Source organism: Gymnoscopelus microlampas (genome assembly GCF_963454915.1).
Source record: "Gymnoscopelus microlampas genome assembly, chromosome: 11".
NCBI classification, from domain to species: domain Eukaryota; kingdom Metazoa; phylum Chordata; class Actinopteri; order Myctophiformes; family Myctophidae; genus Gymnoscopelus; species Gymnoscopelus microlampas.
In genome coordinates this window covers 2,029,576-2,057,081 of record NC_139948.1, presented here as the reverse complement: position 1 = coordinate 2,057,081, position 27,506 = coordinate 2,029,576, and the positions used below count along the sequence as shown (strand labels likewise).

At 40.2% G+C, this 27,506-nt stretch overlaps 3 protein-coding genes across 3 annotated transcripts in view; 2 read left to right on the top strand and 1 right to left on the bottom strand.

Moving 5' to 3' along the window:
* The window catches only part of LOC311054884 (interferon-induced very large GTPase 1-like), a 98,916-nt gene extending 86,564 nt beyond the window's left edge, over window positions 1-12,352 (top strand). The window contains exon 22 of the mRNA XM_084070883.1: window positions 7,603-12,352. Coding sequence (XP_083927009.1) covers window positions 7,603-12,321 — 4,719 coding nt within the window. The 3' untranslated portion in view covers window positions 12,322-12,352. The remainder of the gene's footprint in view (window positions 1-7,602) is intronic.
* rgs9a (regulator of G protein signaling 9a) overlaps window positions 1-27,506 on the bottom strand; it is a 514,629-nt gene that overhangs the window by 152,847 nt on the left and 334,276 nt on the right. The window lies entirely within an intron of this gene.
* LOC311055690 (E3 ubiquitin-protein ligase pellino homolog 1-like) lies at window positions 174-6,037 on the top strand (the record flags this gene model as incomplete). Its single annotated transcript, XM_084071957.1, has 7 exons — window positions 174-256; window positions 2,052-2,181; window positions 3,157-3,258; window positions 3,786-3,926; window positions 4,298-4,486; window positions 5,570-5,743; window positions 5,978-6,037. 7 exons carry the CDS (start codon window positions 174-176, stop codon window positions 6,035-6,037), a joined length of 879 nt encoding a protein of 292 aa, XP_083928083.1.

Here is a 27,506-nt window from a genome sequence, read left to right as displayed (position 1 = left end):
AAAGGGAGAATGCCTCATTTTAGAATTAAACCTAACACGTGTTTTTCCTGTGATGTCTGCAGGTTAAGTGTGGCGTAAAGGACAGCAACAACCACTAGACTTTGAAGCAGGTGACAGAGGAGTGATTCGCTATCGGAGAGCCCTGCACCACCCTTCCTCGGAAGGAAGCACCGATGACGCAGTGGCAAGAAAATATGTCCTGCTCACCGGCCTCCATCAAAGGCCCAGTCAAATATGGGGAGCTCATTGTCCTGGGGTATGAAACGTTCATTTATTAATATTCAATGAATAAGCTCTATGCACAGCTGCCAATTCCTTCCAGTGTCCGGGTGCTGATAACTCTGAAAGTTAGGGGGGGATTTTGAAATAAAAAAGTTTGACATATCTGTGCTACACTAAATGGAACGGAGCATTCATTAGAATCATTGGTACACCTATGAAAGAATTAAGAAAGCCGCCCAATGTCTTTCCAATACAGTTGCTGTGCATAGAGCCTATTGACCATGTTCCCACTGCGGTCATGCCAGTCATCATTTGGTCACTCATCACTTGGTGACGTACATAAGAGCTAAATGGCCATTGTGTGAATGTGCTCAGTGGTTTTGCTAAAACACACATGGCTCTTGTACAGCATCGTCTAGAGTTAGACTTTAAGTGATATGTTTTTGTCTTTGGTTTACTGGAATGCTTACATTGACCTTCAACTACTGATTGGCATTTGTGACTAATTCCACCTTAATCGAGGGGATTTCAATTCCTTTTTAGTAAAAACGAAACAAAGAAAATGAAGAAAATAATAACCGTCCCTTACATCAATGAAGCTATCAATATTCTTATTTTGTCAGTTGTTGGTTTCAAATAGATAACACGTTTTGAAGAAAACAAAAAAAAGTGAACCTTGCAGATGACAGTGGTTTTGCTTTGACCAAATTTGACTACTCAAGCAAATAAATGCAGTGTGTAGGTTTTACATTCATTACTGTCGTTAAAATAGCCAATCTACAAGCTCAGAGGGTGTCACAATGTGACCCATTGTGAATTTGTTGATCGGTTGTTTTCGCTATTTTATAAAATGTTTGAAAGTGAAAGTGGTTAAGTTTGTTTGTTGGTTATTGACAAGAACTTGTGACTTAATAATAACTATAGATTCATTTATACTGAAAAAATAGGGTTTGGGACATGTCAGGTTTCCACCCGACAGTGACCATGTTGTAGTTTGAGTGGGAATTGTGTAGTGTAGAGACAGATGGCTAGTTTAAGGGCAAGAGTCAGGGATCAGTATTAACTTGTCGGTTTACCAGCCACCATGGTGGGTAAAACAACAAAAATGCAAGAAATAGCTTCCGCTGTCTCTGCTTAAAGATCTTGTACTTGCTTGTAGATAAGGTATTTATTTGGTGAAGATATTTGTTGTAGAGGGAAACACTATTGGACCTAATATAGAGCACTGGGGGATCCCGTTTAACTAGGTAAACTAGGTTTAACTGAAGAGGTCCTTTGTCCATCAGACGACATTGAGGCTTAATCAGGAGTTTATAAGCCAGGGGTAGGCTGAGTGGTGGACATTGCTCTTGTCTTCGCATGTCTTTATGTATGTATTTGTATTTTGTTGTTTTCTTGTGTCATGTCAAATGTGTGTACTGTTATATGTTGCATACATGGCTGTTTCTGGGTCGCAAGACAAATTTCAGTGCAAACTGACAATAAAGTATTATCGTATCGTATCGTAAACTAGGTAAGTTTAAGTGGTAAAAAGTGTGCCACCTAAGTTCAAAGAAGAAGCGTTGTCAGTGAAAATAAACAAATGGGGACTTGTGGAAATGTTGGCAGACGTAACCTCGCAGGCCAAACACAAAGTGTTATAATCTATATACTGTACATCATATAATCTGGCCAGGTTTTGATCCTATGACTCTTTGCCATGAAGCTCCATATTACAACACTGCCCACGCATACTTGCTGTTCCAAAGATTTGAAACCAAACTAAACTTGTCACAAACTTACTTTATTAACCACAGCGCTCCCACCACTGTTTCATCTTCTCTTCACAGGTACGATGGCTTCCTGCCCAACGGGGACGAGGCCATGACGAAAAGCCACTTTGCTTTGTGCCAGAGAGCCATGGCAAACGGTGTGAAACCAAGCACAGTACACATGGACTGCACTCCAGAGGCAGCAAAGGTACAATCAGTGGTGGAAGAAGTACTCAGATTTGGGACTTTAGTAAAAGTAACAAAACCACAGTGTAAAACATACTTTCTTACTTGAGTCAAAGTTCAAAAGTATTAGCATATTATATCAGCAAAACAAAACTTTTTTAGTGTCAAAATGCGGAATGGCCACTTCAGAATCATACACCATGTTATAGGACATTCATTATTGGTCATTAGACACTTAAAGCCCTATTTTATACTTAAGATATTCAAAAAGCTCACAAGCTCATTTAAGCTTGTAGATCTTACATAGTTAACACTCCCCCAGGTGTTAAATATGCTGACGAGTCATAAGTCTTAAGTGTTCAGTACGACTTGTAAAATAGTGATTGTGCATAAGATGGGGGTGTTATTACTTGATTTCCACCTAAGACCTGGAAATAAGACGCACAAAATATTGCCCTCAGAGTCAGGGTTCATTTAGAATTTCTGGAACCCCTCAAGGACTCAAGGGGAAAGTGATAAAGTGACATTTGAAAATAGCTTGTGGTTTCCAGTGGGAGCAGTATAAAGTACATTGACTAAAGCAGTACTGTACTCAAGTATTTATTTGTAATTGTGTATACTTAACTCCACTACAAGATACATACACTTTTCACTCCACTCCACTCAATTGCTCAATTAACCAGAGCCCTATTTAACATTTATTGAAAATAGCTGATCTACAAGCTCACAAGGTGTAGAAATGTGACCACCTACAATTAAAAATGTACTTGGGTAAAAGTACAAAAGTATTGGTATCAAAATGTACTTAAAGTACCAAAAGTAAAAGTATTAAAAGATTTTCAAATAGTGTATGTATAATATAGAGCTAAAGTGGTTAATGTATGTTTTATAATAATTTATATCTGAAAAGTAACTAGTAACTAAAGTTTTCAAATAATTGTAGTGGAGTAAAAGTACAATATTTGCCTCTGACAGTGAACTTCTCTGTGTTCCATAGGCTATCAGCATCATGGACCAGCACAGCATATCCTACACTCTCTCCCAAGCCTCCATGGTGGTGGTGGAATACGGTCCTGACAGCAATACGGACATGTTTCAGGTCTGTAGGATCCAACAAGCATACATTATGCTTTGCACTATATAAACCAGTGATTCAGAACCATGTTGGCCGTGAGGATATTGCAAGTGGGCCCCCAAATAGTTGCCAAAACGCTAAGATTGTATTAATAATATAACCTATACATATATCAATGAATAGGAACTTAAAGTATGCTACGTTAGTTGCCACTGATCCAAGGTGGAACACAATCGATTGATTGATCATTAAAAATGCTATATTCTGATAGTTATAGAGTGTTTGTTCAGTAAGAATCCTGTCTCTCTAGCTTTTTAGTAAAAACAACTAAACAATATTGGAACTGGAACATTTGAAGCTGATGAATAATTGTCTTCTCTCCTGATTGGAGGATAAGCATGGTTAAGTGTCCTGCTAGCAATCAAACCTGGGACCTTCTGTTTCCAAGGCAGCCTCTATACCCATTCAGCTATCGCCACCCTCCTATAATGAGTAACTATAATGACAACCCCAAAATAATGTGCAACCCCATGTGTGTTTGTTTCTAACAGATCGGGCGGTCCATGGAGAGTCCCATTGACTTTGAGGTGTCGGGCAGACAACAATGCCTCATCATCTGCCAGAGGAGCCCGCCCTATGCCGCACGCATCTATGCCGGTGGCTTCGACTCCTCCAAGAACATCTTCCTTGGTGTAGGTCATGAAATGTCAGATGAAATGTCTCATACACAATTGTGTTTGTATGACTGTGCAGGGAATCATAACTTGTTTGATATTGATTAATCCATTATGAACAAATGCATTCAAAATGAAAACCTGGAAAATAGGCAATTACAGCGCGTTGCAATGCGATGTGTTGTGAGCTTTTAGATCTGCTACTTTTGAAAAGAGTTTGGTACTTCTCCTTACTATAAGTACACGTATTTTAATGCCGATGCTTTTGTACTAAAAGAAAAATTTAAATACACTACTTTTACTTGTTATAACATAGTATTTTGTGGCACTGCTGCTTTTACTTTGGTAAAAAATCTGAGGATTCTTTCACCACTTTCCTCCCCCTGCAGGAGAACGCAGTTAAATGGAAGACGCCTGATGGACAGATGGACGGACTGACCACCAACGGCGTGCTGGTGATGCACCCGCTCCATGGCTTCACTCAGGACTCCAAGCCCGGCCTGTGGAGGGAGATCTCGGTGTGCGGCAACGCCTTCACCCTCCGGAAGACCTCCTGGGATCAGCAACAGGGGAAGATGGTGAGGACTATATACAGTATACATGTTCAAAACAAAATAAATCTAGAATAGTTGGCAGTGCACGTCATTGTGCGAAATCAAAGTGTGAAATACGCTACAGAAATCATAGGGTCACACAAACTTCCGTTCTGACCATTTAGTGCACCACATGCCTCCCTTTTTGCAATATATAAATAAAGAAGCAAACAATAAAGCACACACATCCACTCACTAGTAATAACCAGGTGCTGGGCTGAGTTCAGAATCCAAAGAGAATAAGGTTCGCAATAAAGTTAGCTTTGGAGCATGACCCAGTGTGCAGACTTTATTCTCATTCATAAATACTCACATGACCCTGGTAGAAGATCACATTATGATAAAAGTGTTGCTCTGCATCGCTGATTTGCGTAACATGCAAATTTGTATTAATCGCGTGACTTGTGCGCTCGTGCTGAACGTGAAATCAAAACAAGCCAAGCATGTTGCTTGGTGGGTGTTGTGTGCCATATTATTATTATTATTGGGACATTTCAACAGATATATTGGCATGAAAATAAGCTTTTCGATGTAGAGTAGTGTACATATTTTGCATTTATTTCCTATTTTAGTTTGTGTTGGGTTCAGGGGGTCAGATCAGGGGGTCTTGATATTTGCATGTTGGTTTAATTTAAACCCTACACTTAATTGACTGGGGTCCTCCAGGGGTCCCTTTTTCCCTCTACACCAAATCCTTTGGCCTATTTTGATAGAATGTTGGCCTATTATGACCATTCCCAGAATAGGAATGCTCGGGTTCATGGGGTTAATATCAGCTAGGCCTAACCATCAATTTATTGAGTTGTAACCCATGTACCCATTGGGTTTTGCCACTTTAGTTGTATTGTAGAAATGTAATTGTATGAATGTATTTATTCTTGATTGATTGATTTATTTGTATTTCTATGTATGTCTTTACCCTCCCCAAACACATTTGCACAAGCACTCAAAGGGGAGCTTCTGTTTAGTTTTATCCTTTGGACAAATCATGTTCAAATCTATGTTCATCATACATATTTGCATTCTTGTCTACAAAAACATCAACCAAATCTTATGTTCTCCATCCAGGTGGACAGTGAGTCTCAGGAACTGGTGGACGGCTCGCTGATCGACCTGTGTGGCGTAACCCTCCTGTGGCGCACGGCCGAGGGCCTGGCGCTCATGCCCACCATGGAACACCTGGAGGTCCAGCGCCAGGAGCTTTACGCCGGGCGGACCTGTTTTGTTTACAAAGCTAAAAAAGTAAATTTGTTTATGTGTTCTCGCAATTATTTGAATGACTACTAATCATCAGCTATAATGATGGTGACAACCCCCTATAGGTGGAAGCGGAAGGCCAGGAGTGCGAGTGTCATGTGGGTTTGGGGCCCCTACACGCATAATGACATAGATATAATGTTGTGCAATAGAGCTCATACTGTACAATACCATACTGTGCATGTTGTTGAAATTAAATAACATGACTGTGTTCAACAGGATGGTGGTGGCATCTTGAAGGATCCACAAAGAGGTGAGCTTTTTATTGTCCTTCAATAGTTCAATGCTTGATGAGGTATCATTATCATATGGGGGCCAAGCACGTAGTGCCGTGGTCCCATATTGTTTTTGTTGGTTCATATATTCTTCCACCGTCTTAGTACGACCGGAGCGACCGGGCCAACGGTGCCGGAGATTAGCTGGTAACACACAGACAGGACGGACACACACACACACACACGGACACACACACACACACACGGACGGACGGACGGACGGAGGGTAAAACATACTCTCGACCGGGCCAACGGTGCCGGAGATTAGCTGGTAACACACAGACAGGATGGACACACACACACACGGACGGATGGACAGAGGGTAAAACATACTCTCTCGCCACGCCTTTGGCCTGGCGGAGACAATAATGCAACACAGTAAAGGGGCTTACAACTAAAGTTACAGCCAGTATCCACTGGCTGGCATTCATAAGAATGGGCATTCATGTTATTATTATTATTATTATTCTTGTCTCCGCCAGGCCGAAAGGCATGGCGAGCTAGTATGTTTTACCCCCTGTCCGTCCGTCCGTCCGTCCGTGTGTCCATCTGTCTGCGAGCGGCTAATCTCCGGCACCGTTGGCCCGGTCGCTGCGAAACTGTGCACACACACTCCCTGGGTGCAAATTCAGAACCTCTGCCCCAAATTTTTCACATGGGCCTGTTATAGCGCCACCAGGAGGCCGATTTGTGCAAAACACATTTTTGGATATTACTCTTACAGTCAGATTGTATCCAAACATCACGCAAATCGGTACACAGTATCTCTATAGTCATGTGATCAAGAGATCTGTCTGATATGTCATATTGCATCCTGATTGGCTAAGGTTGGCTTCCAAAGTTTGCAGGATCGGTCCATTTTGAACAAAATGTCTCAAATCATGCTTTGAATGAACGCAGCATGCTTTTTTATTGAAAATTTGCACGCAAATTCCCAATAGGCCGAGGAAGAAATGCCACCCTTTTCACCTTACCCTGTTATAGCGCCACCAGCAGGTTTAATTTAGCAAAACACAGTTTTGCAACAAAATGCCTCAAATCATGAATGCACGCACATTCCCACTAGGCCAAGGAAGAAATGCCACCCTTTTCACATTGCCCTATTATAGCGCCACCAGGAGGCCACAATAACCTACCTGACCTGGCGGAGACCTGTGCTCCGAGGAGCACTTTTTCTAGTTATTATTATTAGTATTATTATACCTCAAAGCTGTTGATGCTGGAAGCTCAGAGATGAAGTTATGAACATAGAACACATTCTCACAAGTGAACATACTGAAAGGTTATTAAAACCAGTAAACTTGTGACTGAACACCTCAAAGTTTATTACACTTTCAGGGAAATATTTGTTATTACTAACTATACTTAAACAGCACAGCATTGAGTTTACTGTAATGGTTTAACCTGTATTTGTTTATACAAATAGGTTCCTCCGATGAAGTTAGCATCAAGAACACGGCTGAGGTAAGATAACTAACTGTATTTGGTGTCACAAGACCTTCAGGGCTTTCTGCTCCATATCAGATTTTATTGACGTACTTTTTTTTTTCTGTTTTGCTCATTTTAAAGGTCGGCCACGGACAGCAATATGTGAACATTTCTGAAAAGATCAGCCCAGAAGTCGAACGTTCAAGAGAATTTAATGAACTGCTTTGCAGACTTCACCTTAAAGACAACTACCTAGATAAGTTGACAACTGCTGACATTCTGGAAATAGGCTCTTTCATAAAGAAGCCCAATGAGATAACTGAGAAAGATTTAGCTCATGCTTTCCTTCAGAAGTTGTTGATGCTAGACCACAGAGCCAGGTACATTCCAGTAACAGTAGAAGACACTTTAAAAGGCACTGAAGATTCTGACAAGGCTTCCACAGAAGAAAGTTTCTTTGATATTGTTAACAGGACCAATGATCAGAGCATGAAGCAGTGTCATATCCATCCAATGGATATTCAGATGGCTGTGTTTCACTGCTCAGATAGCTTTCTCAGGCAGAACATGATTACCAAACTATCACAGTGTCAGTATGCCTTACCTTTGCTTGTGCCTGACCCAGTCACAATGGATATCCAGTGCCCTTTGTGGACATTTAGGCAAATAAGAAAAACTTGGAAGGAAACTGATACGTCAGGTTCCATCACAAGTAAGAATTTGCCAATTTGCCAAGCTGAGACACCTATGGTGTCATTTTTACGCTTTGGTTCAGTGTCATTGTCTAAATCCCAGCTGATGAATACCTTAATCAGCAACCGCCACAGCACGTTCTTTCATAGGAATTGTCGAGGTGCCACCAAATCTCACTGCCTGATAGATGGTATGGCAGAGATTGCCTGGTACTGTCCTGCTGGAAAACCAGATGAGGCTTTCTCTGACTGTGTTGCCTTCTGTAATCTTCATGGAGATGCTCTAATACATGATAAACAGCGTGAAATACTGATTGATAAGGCTTCAGTCAATGTTGTTCTTTTACCTACTCTGAGAAGAGATAAAATGGTGGAAGACCTTGTTAAGGGTCCAAAACCTCTCATTTGTCTCCTTGCTGATAATGACTTTGTTGCCAAGGAGATCAAACCAGGGAAGTTTATAATGGGTGTGAAGGATAGAAATCAGGCAAATGTGGCTGAAGAAATGACTAGAGTAATTAGAAACATTTTGTCAACAACAAAAACATCCTTCCAACTTGAGAGCATGGGATATGTCCCTGGAATTGAAATAGACGAAAAAGACCCTGCATGCCAAAAAGGGAAATCTGCTGCTCATCAGATTCTGGATTTGCTCAAAGGAAAGGAGCTTTCAGAGATCAAAGGCACATTTCTACCATGCCATGGCCAGTTGTGGCATGAGTGGTGCGAAATAAACAAAGGCCTTTCCCGCCTCAAAGGAGATCTTGAGAAGGACAAAAGTGAAAAAGAAAATAAACTGATGCGGATAAGACAGGAACAATGTGATAAACCACCCAGTAAGCTGATGCAGATGTTTATTGAAAACCTGCAGTCTCTGGATGAGAATGAAAAACTCTACTTCCTAAAATGGATTGTATTCTGTCTGGATGACTGTTTCACAGATAAACTTTCTAAAGTCAACCAGGCATATGATGCTAAGTGGTCTGAGGTCTTGGATTTGAAAAAGAATAATGGCAACTCAGATATGCTGAAGAAGAAGCAAAATGAGTTGAAGGAAATTGCAGATGAACTGCAGTCATCAACTGTTGGATTTGAGCACATCTGGAGAGAAACAGGACAACTCTATGAAGCCAATGCATCTACCAGAAAGGGAGGGAACTGGTCTCATTACCCTAAGCTGGCTGCAGAGCTTATGATAGCAGGACACCCAATGGAGCTGATGGATGGGGATGCAGCTCATGTTCCTTTAACTTGGATCACTAGTGTTCTAGATGAGGTGAAAAACACACTTGGAGACGAGAAGAGAGTTTTTGTTTTATCAATTTTAGGCATTCAGAGTAGTGGCAAATCTACAATGCTGAATGCAATGTTTGGATTGCAGTTTGCAGTAAGTGCTGGCAGGTGCACTAGAGGGGCCTTTATGCAGCTAGTGGAAGTGTCAGAGAACATCCAGAAAGACTTGAAGTTTGACTATGTCCTGGTTGTGGACACTGAAGGACTGCGTGCTCCTGAGCTGGCAGGGCAAGACACTTATCACCATGACAATGAATTGGCAACATTTGTCATTGGCCTAGGAAACATGACTTTGATCAACATCTTTGGAGAGAATCCAGCTGAGATGCAAGATATTCTTCACATTGCTGTTCAGGCCTTCATGAGAATGAAGAAGGTTAACCTGTCTCCAAGTTGTGTGTTTGTTCACCAGAATGTTGCAGCTATTGAAGCTGGTGAAAAAAACAAGGTGGGAAAGAGACGCCTACAAGAAAATCTTGATAAGATGACCAAGTTAGCTGCCAAAGAGGAAGAGGTTGATGCTGAGTTCTTCAGTGATGTCATTGCATTTGATGTAGAAAAAGATGTGAAATACATTTCCCAGCTTTGGGAAGGCAATCCACCCATGGCCCCTCCAAACCCAGGTTATAGTGAAAACATCCAAGAGCTGAAGAACCTGATACTCTCAAAAGCATCACAGTCTAAAGGAATGACACTTTCAGAATTCAACAGCACCATTAAAGACCTTTGGAATGCCCTGCTGAATGAAAACTTTGTTTTCAGTTTCAAAAACACACAGGAAATTTCATTCTACAGAAAACTTGAAGAAGAGTATGCAAAATGGACCTGGGCTTTAAGGCAAGAAATGCTCACAATTGAAAACCAACTTCACAACAGAATTGAAAATGGAAGACTTGACGAGATTGAGGACAGTGATCTTATCAAAGACATTAACAAGACTTGGGAAAAAGTGGAAAAAGCAGTGAAAAAATACTTTGATGAAGATAAAGATAAAGACGTACTGGTTCAGTGGAAATCACGATTTGAAACCAAAATTAAGGATTTCCGTGATGAAGAGGTGAGAGGAGCCAAACGAAAGCTAGGGGATATTATTCAGCAGAGGAATGCTCGCAAAAAGATGGATGATAAGAAGACAGTTTATGAGAACGAGCTTCTACAGAAGAGCAAAGAGCTTGCCAGCAAGCTAAAGGACAAGGCAAAGGATGGAAAGGAACTGGAAAAGCAGTTCAACACTCTTTGGAAAAGTTGGGTTACTGAGCTCACTGCAGGTGTTCCTGGCATAAAGGAGATCAACATTCAAAAGGATGTGGATTCTATACTTCAGGACATGCGCATTGAGTGGTCTCTCCTAAACGAACGCAAAGGACGCAGTTTGTACAAAGACATGTTTAAGAGAGGGACTTATTCTGATTATATAGCTGTAAAGGTTAAACACTTTAGCACAACTTTCAAAGAAGCTTTAGGGTTTAGTTCAACAACAAATGAACTTAATTATGACGATCAGATAAGAACCCTCATTGCCAACGTCGAGAAACAAACCGATGCCTTAATTAAGAAGAAACCTGTTAAGACAGAAGGCTACCATACTGGTTACATGCATGAAGTAGCAAAAAATGTGGAAAAACTAGTGAAAGAATTTGAAAAAGAAATTGAATCAAAGAACATGGCATACACTCTCAAGAAGGAGTTTAAAGTTGATCTACTACTTAATGCCTGTACAATTGCAAAGGATTGTTTTCAAAAGTCTCACTATGAATTCCAGAAGAACAATGATGCACGTACGTATTTGGAAAACCAAAAGGGACAATTCTATGATGTATTCAGTAGCTTTTGTAAAGGTAACTCCTCTGCCGCTGTGCTTGGTGAACTACTTTGTAGCAAACTGAAGGTGTCTGCAGTTCAGGCCATCTATGACGAGACTGCCATTGGCTTGGCTGGAGAGATGCAATGTAGTCACCCTCCCTTCAGTGGGAATAGGATGAACTTGGAGAAACATGTTTTAAAATCACTGGCAGTGGAAGAGGACTTTGACAGTTACATGAATTATATCAATGCTCCAAAGAGAGAAGTAGAGCAATTCATCAGAAAATCTGTTGAGAAATACATAGGCCTATCCACCAATCAGAACAAGATACTCGGTATCATGAAGAACAATGTGGAGGATATAGTCAGGCGTCTGAAGCAAGCGTTGCATGAGTCAACAGAAAAAGTCAAAACTCATCGTGGAGACACCAGCATGTGGTTGAAGGAGTTTTCCAGTCTGTTAAAAGATGACCTACGCGTTGCCACCAACTGCTATGATCATTTTAATGACATTGACAACTTTGACTTTCTTAAAGAGGAGATTAAGAAACACCTTGAGTCCATGGAGGCAGATTTGAACAGCCTCCCAACCAACCAGGAGGATGTCCGGTTGAAGATCGATACAATTCTTATCGACAAACTATGCAAGTGTTGCTGGGTACAGTGTCCTTTCTGTAAAGCCATTTGTACCAACACCCTTGAGGAACACAGCCCCGATCAACACAATGTCCCTTTTCATCGCCCGGGGGGAATTAATGGATGTTACATGGTTGATACTTTGGAACTTTGGACTAATTTCTGCACAACATTGGTTGCAAGTGATCAAAGTTTCTACCCTGATGCCGCACATCCAAATGTGCTCATTCCATTCAAAGATTATCGAAAAGCTGGTCCAGCGTTTGCTACCTGGAAAATTACCCCTGATGAATCAAAACTGACTTACTGGCAATGGTTTGTCTGTCGATTTCAAAATAAACTGGAGGCTTATTATGGCAAAAAATTCAAGGGCAGTGGGGAAATTCCTGAAGGATGGAGACACCATTCAAAGGAACAAGCTATTGCAAGCTTGTAGAACATGTAGTGCAGGAATGTCACACTGTATGATTTAAAGGGACTACACCATGAATTTTTACTTTTTCTTCTTTTTTGTGTGTTTTTGGTCTCCCCTACCTCTCTTCTATCCTCAAAAATACCCCAGTTTGAACACTCAGGCTTTCACAGCAAATCTGGGGTTTTCTGTAAATTGGTCTAAAAACAGGCCAAACTGATTTGGTCCCCCTGCCTACGTCACGTCAGGGAACAATTCCTTCCGTTTTTCAGTTCCAACCCAAAAAAAAAAAGAAATCATGATGAATCATGATTTTTTTGTTTTTTACTTTTTCAACACAGAACCAGGAGATAACATGCATACAAACTGGCTCAATAGCGCCCCGTGCCAAACAGGACAATGTGGTATTGCAGGTGAAAGTACTTTATAAGCCAGAGAGAAGTTAGTTGGAATGAGTATATCTCAGGCTTGATTTAGGCTCAAACCTTTTGAAAAATGTTTGAGGGACATAAACAATATGATATTAAATATCATTATTATTTTTTAAATTCATGGTGTTGGCCCTTTAAGTTAATTTGGGTGACAGTGTTCCAGTTATTACTGGAATATTAATGTCAATTAATTAAAGTGCCTGGACTGCCTGATACAAAATTGGAATTTTTAAAGCAACTGTGGTGACATACAAAAGCATATTTTTTTTTCATCATTGATTGATTGATTGATTGATTGATTTTGGTTAAACACAGTTCAACACAATATAACTTGTACCCAGAATAGACATGGTGCAATGAAATATGTATTTCCAATGGTCCTGTAGTTATTATAGTTATCATAAGTGTTTATTTTTTATTTTCTATGCTTCCTAACAAGATGATGTCAGCAACATGTCATGTCATTTGCTGTTTGTTTTTGCTTGAAATAATTATTTGAGCTTTGTATCAGTTGTAATATTTCCTTAAGTTGAACTGAAAAATGTAATTGAAATACAAATGGAGAATCAATTATTGACTTTTTGATTTACAGTACAAATTATGGATGAAATAAATTACATTTAAAACATGTATTGCTTTCCCTAACTTTGTTTTGTATTTGTCCATTTACACAGTAGATATCTACAAGAAGTAGATTTTTACTATTGTGTTGTCATTTACATGGAATTATCTTCAAACTAGAAAAAGTGCTCCTCGGAGCACAGGTCTCCGCCAGGTCAGGTAGGTTATTGTGGCCTCCTGGTGGCGCTATAATAGGCCAATGGGAAAAGGGTGGCATTTCTTCTTAGGCCTTGCACGGCAATCGGACATAGCATTCATGTTTTGAGGCATTTTGTTAAAGAAAAATGTTTTGCTAAATTAGACCTCCCGGTGGCGCTATAACAGGCCAATGTTAAAAGGGTGGCATTTGTTCCTCAACATAGTGCGAATGTGCCTGCAAAGTTTCACCGCAATCGGACGCTGCTTTGCAACATTTTGTTCAAAACGGGCCACTCCTGCAAACTGTCAATGTCAATCTTAGCCAATGAGGATGGAATATGAAAAATCTAACAGATCCGTCTTCATCACATGACTATAAAGAGCATGTGTACCGATTTGCGTGAAATTTGGATAAAATGTGAAGGAGTAATATCCAAAAATGTGTTTTACATAAGTTGGCATCCTGGTGGCGCTATAAAAGGCAGATGTGAAAAATGCAGGGCAAAGGTTTTTCCCTGGCCTCTAGAGAGTGTGCATACAAAGTTGTACACAGGTCGGTGCAGTTATAGGTAAAAACACGGATCGGCCTGTTATAGCGCCACCATGAGGCTGATTTGAACATTTTCATGTGGCATTTCTTCCTCTGCTTAGTGAGAATGTGCGTGCAAAATGTCACGGAGATTGCATGCTGTGTTCATGATTTGAGGCATTTTGTTCAAAACGGAGCACTCCTGCAAACTTTGGAAGCCATTTTTAGCCAATCAGGATGGAATATGAAAAATCTGAAAAACCTGTTTCGTTTAATGACTATAGAGATACTGTGTACAGATTTGCGTGACGTTTGGACAAAATCTGTAGGAGTACTGTCAAAAAATGTGTTTTGCTAAAAGTGGCCTCCTGGTGGCGCTATAATAGGCCCATGTGAAAAATTTGGGGCAGAGGTTCTGAATTGGCATCCAGGGAGTGTGTGTGCACAGTTTCACTGCGATCAAGCCAACGGTGCCAGAGATTAGCTGGTCACAGACGGACGGACGGACGGACAGACGGACGGACGGACGGACGGACGGAGGGTAAAACATACTCTCTCCCATTTCTTTCGGCCTGGCGGAGACAATAAACCGTTTGTATAATTGACAAAGATGTCTCTTCTCTGCATAATGTAGTACTGAAAAGTTGAGGGGAAGAAAATATTTGTAGATGCATAATCATTAAAGCTACAATCCATTACTTTCATGTCATAACCTGGGTGCTAAACTTAAACTTTTAGCCCTCCAGCCGAACAAGGCCACCGGCCTTGACAATATCCCCACCAGATTCCTCAGAGACGCAGCTACTGCTATTGCCCCCATAGTAGCCCAAATCACAAACCTATCCATCAGCCAGTGTCACGTCCCACAAGATTTCAAATTGGCAAGAGTAATCCCTCTGCATAAAAAAGGAAACAAATCTCAAAGGTTGTAGAGCGATTAATTCAAGAACAAATCAACAGCTACCTCAGCGAGCATAAACTGTTGTTTGAATTCCAATCGGGCTTCAGAACCTCCCATTCCACTGACACATGCCTGCTGTATTTGACCGACTACATCAAATGTGAGGTAGACGCGGGCAAATACTGCGGCATGGTCATGTTGGACCTCCAAAAAGCGTTCGACACTGTAAACCATTCAATTTTACTTGATAAGCTGAGGGCAATTGGTTTTGACTGCACATCACTGAACTGGATGAGATCCTACCTGGAGGGAAGAGAACAAGTGGTTGACATCAACGGAACCATGTCCTCTTCCCTCCCGGTGAGCTGTGGGGTTCCTCAGGGCAGCATTCTAGGGCCGTTACTGTTCCTTTTATACATTAACGACATGAATGCTGCCTGTGACTGCAAATTGTTCCTGTTCGCTGATGACTCGGCACTCCTGATCTCGGGAGAGGACAAGTTGCAAGTTGAGGAGGCGCTCAGCTCCGAACTCTCAAAAATCCGTACTTGGCTTACCGATAACAAACTGTCACTACACCTTGGGAAAACTGAATCCATTCTCTTTGGGACCAAACACTCCCTCAGACAGATGGAGGTAAATGATTTCAAGGTCAAAGTCGATGACACAATTATCTCTAGCAAAGAAGAGATTACCTATTTGGGTTGTATTCTCGACAAATACCTGTCAGGTGAAAGCATGGGGACAAAGGTGGTCAAAATAATAAACCAGAGAACCAAATTTATGGGCAGAGTTTCCTCTTTTGTCAACCCTCAGGCCCTCAGGACCATCTCAGGGGCCCTGATTCAACCACATTTTGACTATGCTAGCACCTCCTGGTACTCCAACACCTCAGTGTCACTGAAGACTAAGCTTCAAACCTCCCAAAACAAACTGATTCGGCTACTCCTCGGATTGGGGCCCATGACCCACCTTTCTCCCACCCATTTTGCCAGCCTAGGCTGGCTCAGGGTGGAAGACAGGGTTAAACAACTAAAAATAGGACTGGCCTTCAAAATTGTAAATGAAAATTTGCCCGATATGCCCCCTATTCCCGCATATCTGAGTAAATACCTCCAAAAGGTTAGTGACACCCACAGTCACAATACCAGAGGGAGCGTTAACAACAATTTGGTACCACCCACCCATAAAACAAACATGGGCAAATTCTCCTTCTACAGCACTGCCACCCAGGATTGGAATGGTCTAACCCCATCCCTCAAAAAAAGCAGTTCGCTGGGCTCATTTAAAAGAGCCTTAAAAAATCACCTTTCAGGAGGCCAAAAGAGGAGGTAGTACCATTTTCCCGTTAGACAGCCGACCCCCCCCCCCCTGTTCTTGTACATATCTTTCCCCCCTTTTTTTATTTCTTTTGTTGTACATAGTGCCATATACTACCTGTTAGACAAAGTATTTTAAATGTAAATGTGTAGTTTTACATTTTTTTGCCTAATAAAATATTCAATCAATCAATCAATGCTGAAATGTTCTCTGTTGAGCTACAACAGTATGCAGTACATCCACCAGCAACCAGTAATAGTCCTACTTAACACCAGTGTCTAAATGCCTCAATAGAAGAGCAGGTAGACCAGTGGCAGTTTTGTTAGTTACATCAGCGGTTCCCAAACTGGGGGTCGGGACCAGGGGGTCCCCAAATTATTCTGGGTGGTCCCCAGAGGATTAGCTTAATGTGCAACATTGTTTTCCCACTCAGCAGTAAACAAACCAATTTACAGTATACGTGTATACAGGGTATCTCCACATTTCTAAATGATTGAATACCAAATTGCCCAAATTGTCAAATAATAAGTAAGAAAGAGGCAAACGTTGTGAAAATAACTGATCTACAAGCTCACAACGCCTCGCAGTGCACAATATTTATCTAACCGAGTCAAACTAAATTTAATGCCAATAATTCCGAGAGCATGTCGGGGTGGGGGGCCCCCAGTTCAAATATGAATATTTTGGGGGGTCGCAGGCCTGAAAAGTTTGTGAACCCCTGAGTTATGTATTAAGATACTCTAACAAATAGACTGCCTAAAATAACATTTTTTTAAAAGTATCAAGAGAGGGGGCGGGATTAATGGGCTGTGACATCAAAGTCTAGGGGCCAATCCCAGCACTATTTTTAGCCTAATTATTCAGAAAACCCCAGACCACAGAAAATCCACTGAATGTTCAAATTTCAGGTTTTTTGGTTGTAATTGAGGTCATAAAACAAAAAAGAAAAAAAAGAAAAGAAAATGAACGTCATGAAACCTTTAAAATTCCCTAATGTAATATTACACAGTCTCACAGTCCATCCTTTAACAAGCTTTGGAAGCTTTTGAAAACTATGTGATAATGGTTATAAAGAAAATGTGTTACATACAGACACACTTGATAAAAAAAATGATATGAAATAGCAGATCTGCAATCTCACAATGCATCACAGTTCACTGCCATTGTTTTAACTGTAGCCCGTGGGTGTAGATTTTTACCAAAACTGTTTTTTCATATTTATTGTCTCCGCCAGGCCGAAGGCATGGCGAGAGAGTATGTTTTACCCTCCGTCCGTCCGTCCGTCCTTGTGTCCGTCCGTCCGTCCTTCTGTCTGTTACCAGCTAATCTCCGCCACCGTTGGCCCGGTCGCTGTGAAACTGCACACACACACTCCCTCGATGCCACGGCAGAACCTCTGCCCCAAATTTTTCACATGGGCCTGTTATAGCGCATTTTTGGATATTACTCCTACAGACTGTATCCAAATATCACGCAAATCGGTACACAGTATCTCTATAGTCATGTGATCAAGACGGATCTGTCCGATATTTCATATTCCATCCTGATTGGCTAAGGTTGGCTTACAAAGTTGGCATGATTGGTCCGTTTTGAACAAAATGTCTCAAATCATGAACGCAGCGTGTGATTTCCGTGAAAATTTGCACGCACATTCCCACTAGGCCGAGGAAGAAATGCCAACCTTTTCACATTGGCCTATTATAGCGCCACTAGGAGGCCACAATAACAACGTGACCTGGCGGAGACCTGTGCTCCGAGGAGCACTTTTTCTAGTTTATTTTCAAAGGATGCTAATGGCACACAATCAAATCGTAACTCCTAGGCCATACACAAGGTTCCACAAGATGGACCTTAGTAACAGACATTGCTAATCTTATACAACAATGCCCATGAGCAGAGACCGTTTTTGTTTCTCTAGTCTACATTACTTTGAAGGAATACAGAATCTTAACTCAATGACTCACAAAACTGGGGATTTCTGTAGCATTATGCTATGAATGAATGATGACCCTTCCTTTTTAAGAATATAAGATTACAAATAAATGTTTCAGGTTATTTTAAAATGTAGTACAATTTTATGATGTAAATATGTGTTGTATAGTGACTCATTTTTTTAATGTAATATGACACTACATAATTGTTATCATGTTCACACAAAGTATTCCCAAATTGTAGCTTTAGTTAGTTAGTTTAACAGTACAACAGTAACAACTCTCACAGACCCTTATTACCTCCACAGACCCCCAGAGTTTAAAGGATTATTCACTTTTAAGTAGCATCTGCATTTAACTTTTTATTCTTTATAATATCAGTTGTGTTTTATCAAACTACTTTTGTTTGCATTCCTGCACATGCTCAGGGAGTGACGATACACTCATTGAAATAACTATTCAAGCTTAAAAAAAAACACAATCTAGGATGCTCTGGTTTCTCCTACAGTATCATGCATATATTTCTTCTCTCTGTGCATTACTTTTACCAACATTTATATACAAAGTTGCAGAGTTATCATGTACAACGGGTTAAATCTCACACTATGGCTAATAGCAACTCAAACTCCATATTAACAAGAGTTTGATGAAAATATATATTTATATATAAAATATATTAAAAAAAATATGTTAGCTGAAAACACTATTCCATTTCTACATTAACCTCTGGCAATGTAACCTCATGTCAGCCTATTTTAGAATTAGCAATTCACTTGAAAATATACCTACATTATAACAATAGTTGCATAAGGTATTGTATAATCTGGGGCCTGTCAGTGGTCAGAAAAGGATATCCCCAATCATGTCCAGGGTGCGCATAATATTTAGAATCATTAAATATGATTGCTTATTTCTAAGGTGTTGTGTGTGCCAAATACAGAATACAGAAAAGTATTCACAATGATTGGTTGTAATCCTAATTGTATAGTTTTGGTTATTGAGAACCATTAGCATCATGATTAGAACTAATGATCCAGCCTGCTTAGGTAGACAGTAGCGAGGCAAGCTTCTTGGCTATACTTCCTGGGAAAGTTGCAGACCCCCTTCTAAACTCTAAAGAACCTGTGATTACTCGCACTGGCTATGGTAAATTGTCAGAATGTGAAAGTTTTTGCCTAAGATGGCTATTTATTGTTTTTTCTAAGTCATGTAGTTATTTCACTTGTAGAAACGTTTGAAAGAACAGCCTGCAATATTACGAAATAAGGCACCATTATGGTCCTGGAATCAAGGCATATGACTCATTAAGCTTTACATTTAGACAGTTTGCTTCAGGGACATTATTTTAACATATTATGGGTTATAGGCAGTTTGAATAGTAATGGCTGCAACAAACGGCAGGGGAACGTCAGCCATGGGTCGTCCAGGCAGGTCTGCCTCAAGCTGATCATGCCAGAGATGCAATACTCAAAGGTTCTCCTCAGATCTCAGACACTTCCTGTCTGGAGCTGGACTTGAACCTCCACCTGTGGAATCGTATCAAGAGGCAGGACCCCCATTTGATACGTTTTTAAATGTATTATTATTATTTATTAATTTTATCTCTGGGACCCCAAACTACTCTGTAAAATTAAAAAGTGTTAATTTGACTCAGACAGTGTACAAATATAATCCATATTTATTTGGTTCCATTCGTACACTCTCGGAGTTACAGACCCGTAAGGGTCCATTTTCTTCCTAACTGTCAATCGTTTAGCCGGGGACCCCCCTAGACCCTCTATAGAACCCCCTCAAGGATCCCCAATCGTCCCCGGATATTGTATGCTGCTGTGCGTGTGTGTTGTTGTTGATTTGTTGTTGAAAGTTTCCCGTTTTTTTCAGATTTCACAAGTAGCATTGCTGTATTTTTTATGTTACATTAAACCAAAAATGAACATGTGTGTGCTTAGTCGTTACTTTTACATAATGTATCCTAATTAACCACCATAAACATGCCCACTGGGTACACTGCATATCCTTATATCCGAAAGAGATTAAATATTGATTCACTTACAACATCAAAACACAAGTTTGATGACCTCTATTCACTGTTTGTGCTAATGTATTAACATATGCAAATGTTCTCATTTTAGGCACATTAACATTAATAAAAAATGCATACATCACATAAATGTATTCTACACCATAAATGACCTACACACTAATAAGATTCCATGGGAATCATGGGACTGTGCAGAAGACATGAAAACTAAACACGTGCCCTCAGGGAGCTTTCAGAGTCAGTGAAGTATATCATTCTGGAATGTGCCTGCATGTGTGCGTGAGTGAGAGTGCGTGCATGCATGCGCAGGTGCCATGCATTTCCATGCTGGCATGTAAATTCATGTACACCCGTTGGGCTGTTAGATACTGCCACCTTCTGGTGGAACAGTGAACTCCTGTTACCTCCAGTAATTATTTGAAAAGGGCTGAGTATAGTATATTCTGCGAGGTGGGCCCAGCAGTTTAGCACACTGGTTCTCAAAGTGGGGTGCGGGAACCCCCAGGGGTCCTTGAACGGTTCCAAGAGGTTCCCAGCAAAATTTGTTTATATAACATCAAAATCAGTTGAACCACTTTACCTCTATTTTATACTTCAGCTTTTCAAATAGATCTACAAGCTCACAATGCTTTGTATCGTGACACCTTGTAGATCAGCTATTTTTGAAATATATATATATATATATATATATATATATATATATATATATATATATATATATATATATATATATATATATATATATATATATATATATATATATATATATATATATATATATATATATATATATATATATATATATATATATATATATATATATATATATATATATATATATATATATATATATATATATATATATATATATATATATATACAAATCTGGATTTGTTCTCCCGTTTTTTTTAACAGACGTCTTCACTAATGGGGGTCCCTGCAACCAAATCTTTCCAGATTGGGGTTTGCGGCCTAATACTATACTTAATCATTTGCCGGGCCTCAATTTTAAAATGTGTGAGAACCACAGATCTAGCAGTTCCAGCTTGTAGGAATTCAAGTACAAAACCTAACCTGAAAATGTATTTTCTGTTTATTAAAGAGCTGGAGAGACAGGGAGTTACTGAACAAACACTCTACAGTAGTTATTACTATCAGAATATAGTGCTTTAACCGTTAAAACAATATATCACTTACTCTACCTTTAAGTATCAAAAGTAAATGCTAAAACTAAACTAAACAGAAAAACACACACAAATTTCTCTCTCTGTGTTTAGAAAAATGCAGTTTTGATTACCATTAATGGGCTTGTAAGTGCATAAGAGATGGAGACTTTGGTTATGCTGATTTGTCACAGACATGCGGAGGTCATGACATGTAAAGGACACTGTATGTGATACAATAGCAAATATTACTACTTTATTGCACATAATGTTAAACTCTACAAATAGTGATGAGATTTCTAAACAGTACATGCATGAAAATACCTTCAGTTTAAAGCTTAACCTCATTTTCATTTTATCCTGTCAAACTCAAAAGATAAGATTATAGAAGCAACATAACAAAACGTGTGTCACTGTCCAATGAATTATGATGCTCAGTATGAGCGTACACTACAGCCAAACAGGGTTAACTGTGCATAAACACCAAGTGAGGAAAGTGAGTTTTTTTTGACTAACTTACTATACTTTTCGTTAGGGGTCTATACTGCCCCAAAAAGCCTAGGTGTAGATACTACACAATGTTTTCAACTGGCCAGCCAAATAAATTAAAGGTAAATAAATGATATTGCATGTATTCATGAGGTAATCCTTTATCCCCCAAAAGCATGACGACTGATTTGACCTGTGAACCAAATAAATAATTACATTTGGACCCAAAGGTTTTCCTCATGACATGCCAAATTGGGACACTGGTTCACATGGTTAATGTAGAGCAGGGTTAGACAACCATAGGCACGGGTGTCACCTTTGGCATGGGGGAGGGTACTGGCACACTGGCTAGTTAGTGTAATGTGCATACAGTTTATCTCCAACACATAATCCTTCCTGCTATTCATGCTGCCTATTATCCTATTTAGTTTAAACTCAGAATTCTGACTGATGAAGAAGATGGGGTGGGAGTCTGGGAGATTGGTGGGGTTATTTCTCTAATGATCAAATTGTATTGCATTATGTATATGGATATTTTAATTATGTTGGAAATATTTTTATTTTGATTAGGTGTCATAATTACATGTAATGTTGGTGGTATACTATGGTACACTGACTATCACGGAGAACTAACAAAAACAAACAAACATGGCACATCATGTCAAAAAGGTTACCAATGTAGAGCAACTGTTTGCTACCTCAGAAGGCCAATTGGCTTTACTGCCTACGGTCAGCTAAACAAGTGGGCCCTATTTTGTGGCTGTTCCAATTCACAGAGGGAAGGTTCATCCAGCCCCTTGTCAACTTCATTTGACTGAAGTTAAATGTGTGATGTAGTTGTGTTCAACGTAGGTTCGGGAGTAGAGACCGCCCTCTGCTCAGCCTCTCACGTTCATGATCAAGTTCACCTGCGCTGCTTATCTCTCAGCCAATCCACGTAGCAATCACCACAGTATAAATACACCCGCTATTGTGTCACTTACCTGTTTGATTTCGCTTGCGTTTTCAAATGCCCTCCTCCTCCCCAACATTCCTCCTTTATTTTGCTCTCCTAACATCTCTACTTTCTCTCCTCCAGGAGTCCCGGGGGGGGGGGGCAGCGTTCGGAGAGAGGCGACAGACAGCTCCAGGGCCGAGCAACCATGGTCGTCTGGCTCCCGAGACTACACCCCCACCCTGAGTCTCGCCCCACCTCGGGCTCCTCATCAATACACACACATCTCATCGATAAATACTGTTTAACTTGAGCAGAAGGTGTGGTCTCTTACTAGTGAAGTCTTCTTTATTTTCCTGAAATGGTTATTTAAAGGGTGTTTGTATGCTCTCATGCCTCCTAGTGCCTAGAAAGTGTTCTGTGTGACCTCTCCTTCTTCAATATACTCCTTGGCCTTGACTGGGTGTCAGCCATTCATGTTTGTTGTAACAGCTATTCAGCCCAGAATACTTTGTGTTTGAGACATATTTAAAAATGTCTCAAACTATAAGTTGAAGGATACATTGTATTTTATGGCTAACCTGTTCTTTGCAGGATCTACAACGATAATATATTATTTGTTAATGGCAACTTATTTTGAAATCATTTGAAATCACCCATCGTTCACCATCCACCCTGTGATATGTGAGGCCCACTGTCCAACTCCAATTTCCACCCACAAGGAAATTGTAATTTGTATTATGCTATGTATTGATTTGCATTGCTGGGCTGTGGAGGTGTACTTTACAGCCTGGAGGTACAGCAGTTTCACTGTTTCACCAGAAGGTGGCAGTATATTACTTTTAGCCCAATAGTGGAGTGTTTCCCATGGCTACATTCTGATTCTCACACAACTGTAAATGGGAAAAAGACAGCATTATGTCAATTAAATAAATGCTCCTGGTGCGTCTATTGAGAGAGATGTACACAACAGATAATATAATTGATTTGCATATTACATGCATATCTGCAGACAAGGTGACTAGTAGGCTATAAATCAGGAACTAATGTTAATTAATGCTTTTAGTTTTGCTGCTTAAATGTCCCACAATGTTTGTTGCATGACATTACACTCTCTAATCTTTAGAGAATATTGTTCATCACCACAAAGGAATCTCCTGGTAAGCTTGTCTTGCACTTTTCATCAACATAATTTAAAAAGCAATTCAGGCTAGCGCAAGGGTTCCCACACGTTTCAGTCCGTGACCCCCCCAAAATAATCATATTTGAACTGGGGACCCCCCACCCTGACAAGCACTGGGAATTGTAGGAGTTGAGACGTTACATTTAGTTTGACTCGGTTCCACAGATAATATTGTGAAAATAGTCGATCTACAAGCTTACAACGTGAGAGCTTGTAGATCGGCTATTTTCACAATTTGTGCCTGTTTCTTTTATATTTGACAATTTGGCCAATGTTTGACCATTTTTATAGTATAGTTTGTTCATTCATCTCAAGTCACCTTTGGTACCATCTTAGGTGGCTGAGCAAATCTCCTCAGGAACGCAAACTGGCACAACTGAGTCGTGCTCTCAGATCGTATCAAATGGTATGGTAACTGCTCGTCCTGTGACAAGAAGGCGTTACACAGGGTGCCATATCAGCAATGGTGCATTTCAGGGCTTACAAACGTACAAACTTCAATAATGCAGACAATGATTTTTCATTGTCTGAATGAAAAAAATGTGGTCATTTTATCGTCTACTCAGGCTTTTGTGATCCCCCAGACAGTTTTTAAGTTGCTTGATTCAGTATTTAGATATGATATTCATTTTATCAGACACTTTTTAACATGTTAGATTCATCAAAAACACCCGTCCTTGGTTCTGGTGACTCACCCTGCCCTCCTAATACTTGAGGGGCCGTGTTTTTTTGATTACTTGTGCACTGCGAGGTGTTGTGAGCTTGTAGATCAGCTATTTTCACAATGTTTGCCTCTTTCTTACGTAATATTTGACAATTTGGCCAATGTGGTATTCAATATTTTAGAAATGTGCAGATGCCCTGGCCTGCATACACTTATACTGTAAATTAGTTTGTTTACTGCTGAGTGAGAAAACAATGTTGCACATTAAGTTAATCCTCTGGGGACCACCCTACATAATTTGGGGACCCCCCTGGGGGCCCTGACCCGCAGTTTGGGAACCACTATAGCCTCGATCTCCAGGCTTTTATTTTCCTTCGCGTTTTGCTCAAAAATAGGAGCCTGGACCAGCCTGTTGACGTTCCTGGCATAGGAAGTGGGTTGATTTCCCCAACCAACCAGAGTGCAGTGGGCGTCGCTCCAAATGTTGTGGCGTCAGGGCGTCAATGCTGCACATTGGGGAGGAGGAGGGGCGGGAGCACAGATCGGTGAACCAATGGGATCCGGCGGATTCTCTCTCCGGAGATTTTTAACCCGCCCCTCTAGACCAGATATCAGCCTAGGGCAGCCTAGGCAGCCCAGGGAACCACTGATGTAACTAACATAACTGCCACTGGTTGTAGTTGGTCTACCAGCGCTTCTATTGCACTGTAAATCTTTGTGAGCCGTGCACCCGCAAAACTGCACCATGTAGACTGAGAGTGCTCGTTGTTATTTTCTATTGAATCTGTGGTTTGTCCCAGGGGAAATTGCAATAGTAAACATTCAAGGTTTTTTATGATCCCTCCATCCATCCAAATAACAATAAACGTTGTCCATTATTATGGATCAAGGTAAATTCAGGGCTTGAAATTTGGGGCTTTCATTGGACACACAACCATCAGACAGGACCTACCTCCTGCACTTTGGAGGTACAGTACCATTACCATTACAGGATATTAAAATAATATCACTTAACCACCAACAAATTGATACAAAAGTTTTTATTTATTTATTTTTTTATTCATTCTGGTAGTATTGGGAATGCTAAATAGCATACTAAAATATAGGAAAACATACATTCCTGAAAGGCATCATTTTCAAGATGGCGTCTATGGCTACCGGGATCTTTAAATGGCCTTATCTAAAAATAAAAATAAAAACATGGGCCTTATTCACCAATACCTTCGTAAGTTTTCTTCTTAAATATAAAGTTAATTCCTAAGAGAAGTCGATTCAGATTCATGAAACGTTCTTAACACATCGGGTGCCAGAATTGTATAATAACAGAAATCTCACCGTTGTGCTGTGCTGCGCTGTTTAAAGCTGTAGACTCCACGACGAGCAATCCATGTAAAACAATGCATGCGTGCATAGTGCACGATGGTCCTGGCTCCTCCCCCCCCCCCCCCCCCCCCGTTTAAAAAAAATATATATTTAAAACACGGTTTTAAACGTGTTCGGCACATATGCACTACTCTGTGAAAACACGTTTTTTACCTAATTAGCATCCTAATTACCACGAGCCGCCCCACCAATCCCAATATAAGGCATGACTGCATGGCCCTGCCTGCAGTCACCCCTGTGTGTGATTTCTACTCACAGAAATCACAGGAAATCACACACAGAAATAAATGAATGGTGAATGAGGCCTATTGACCACAATGCCTCCCAGTGCCTAGAAAGTGGTCTGTGTGAACTCTCCTTCTCCAATATATTCCTTGCCCTTGAGTGGGTGTTAGCCTTTCATGTTTGTTATAACAGCTATACCGCCCAGAATACTGTTTAGAAACTTATATATATGATATATTGCATTTTATGGCCAACATATTCCTTGCAGGATTTACAATGATATATTATTTTTCTATGCCAACTTATTTTGAAAATCCACCAATCAGAAGATGAATGTTTATTCTGTCCATATTGATGCAGGTTGCTGTCTTATTTAAGCTAGCTTTACACCTGCAGATTTATTGTGAATGTTGCTGCAAAATACTCAATATCATAATGTGCAATTTTGATATATTTTTTAACTAGATTTTCAGGCCACCATGAATGCCTGAAAATATAGTTTAAAGTGGTCTCCAAATATGGTCATGTTATGTTTGTGACACGTTCACCATCCACCCTGTGATATGTGACGCCCACTGTCCACCTCCACTGTCCACCCATGAGACATGAGAGCTTGTAGATCGGCTATTTTCACAATTTGTGCCTGTTTCTTTTATATTTGACAATTTGGCCAATGTTTGACCATTTCATAGTAGTTTGTTCATTCATCTCTATGAGTCACCTTTGGTACCATCTTAGGTGGCTGAGCAAATCTCCTCAGTAACGCAAACTGGCACAACTAAGTCAGTGCTCTCAAATCGTATCAAATGTATGGTAACTGCTCGTCCCCTGACAAGAAGGCATATCAGCAATGGTGCATGTCAGGGCTTACAAATAATTCAACAATGCAGACAAACATCAACAACATACTATATTGTATATTATTATGTTTGTAATTTTGTTTGTACAATATTTCATTTGATACATTTACAGATGAGTTCACCTGGACATCAGTCAACACACCTGATGAATCGTAGAAGATTATTGCTTCAACTATCACATGTGGTATGTGCCTGACAGTTGATTTACTGTATGACAGGCCTCATTTGCATATTTGTGTATTCTTATGGGCTGAAATGTTGTCTTTGTCTGTCATTCTCAAATCCAAGGTCCTATTTGAGGCAAATAGTAATCAGTAATCTGTAATAATTTTTTTTAAACCCAGAGAGAGAAAAATCAGTCTGATTTGTATGTATTTTTTTGGTTTAGTTTTTGGC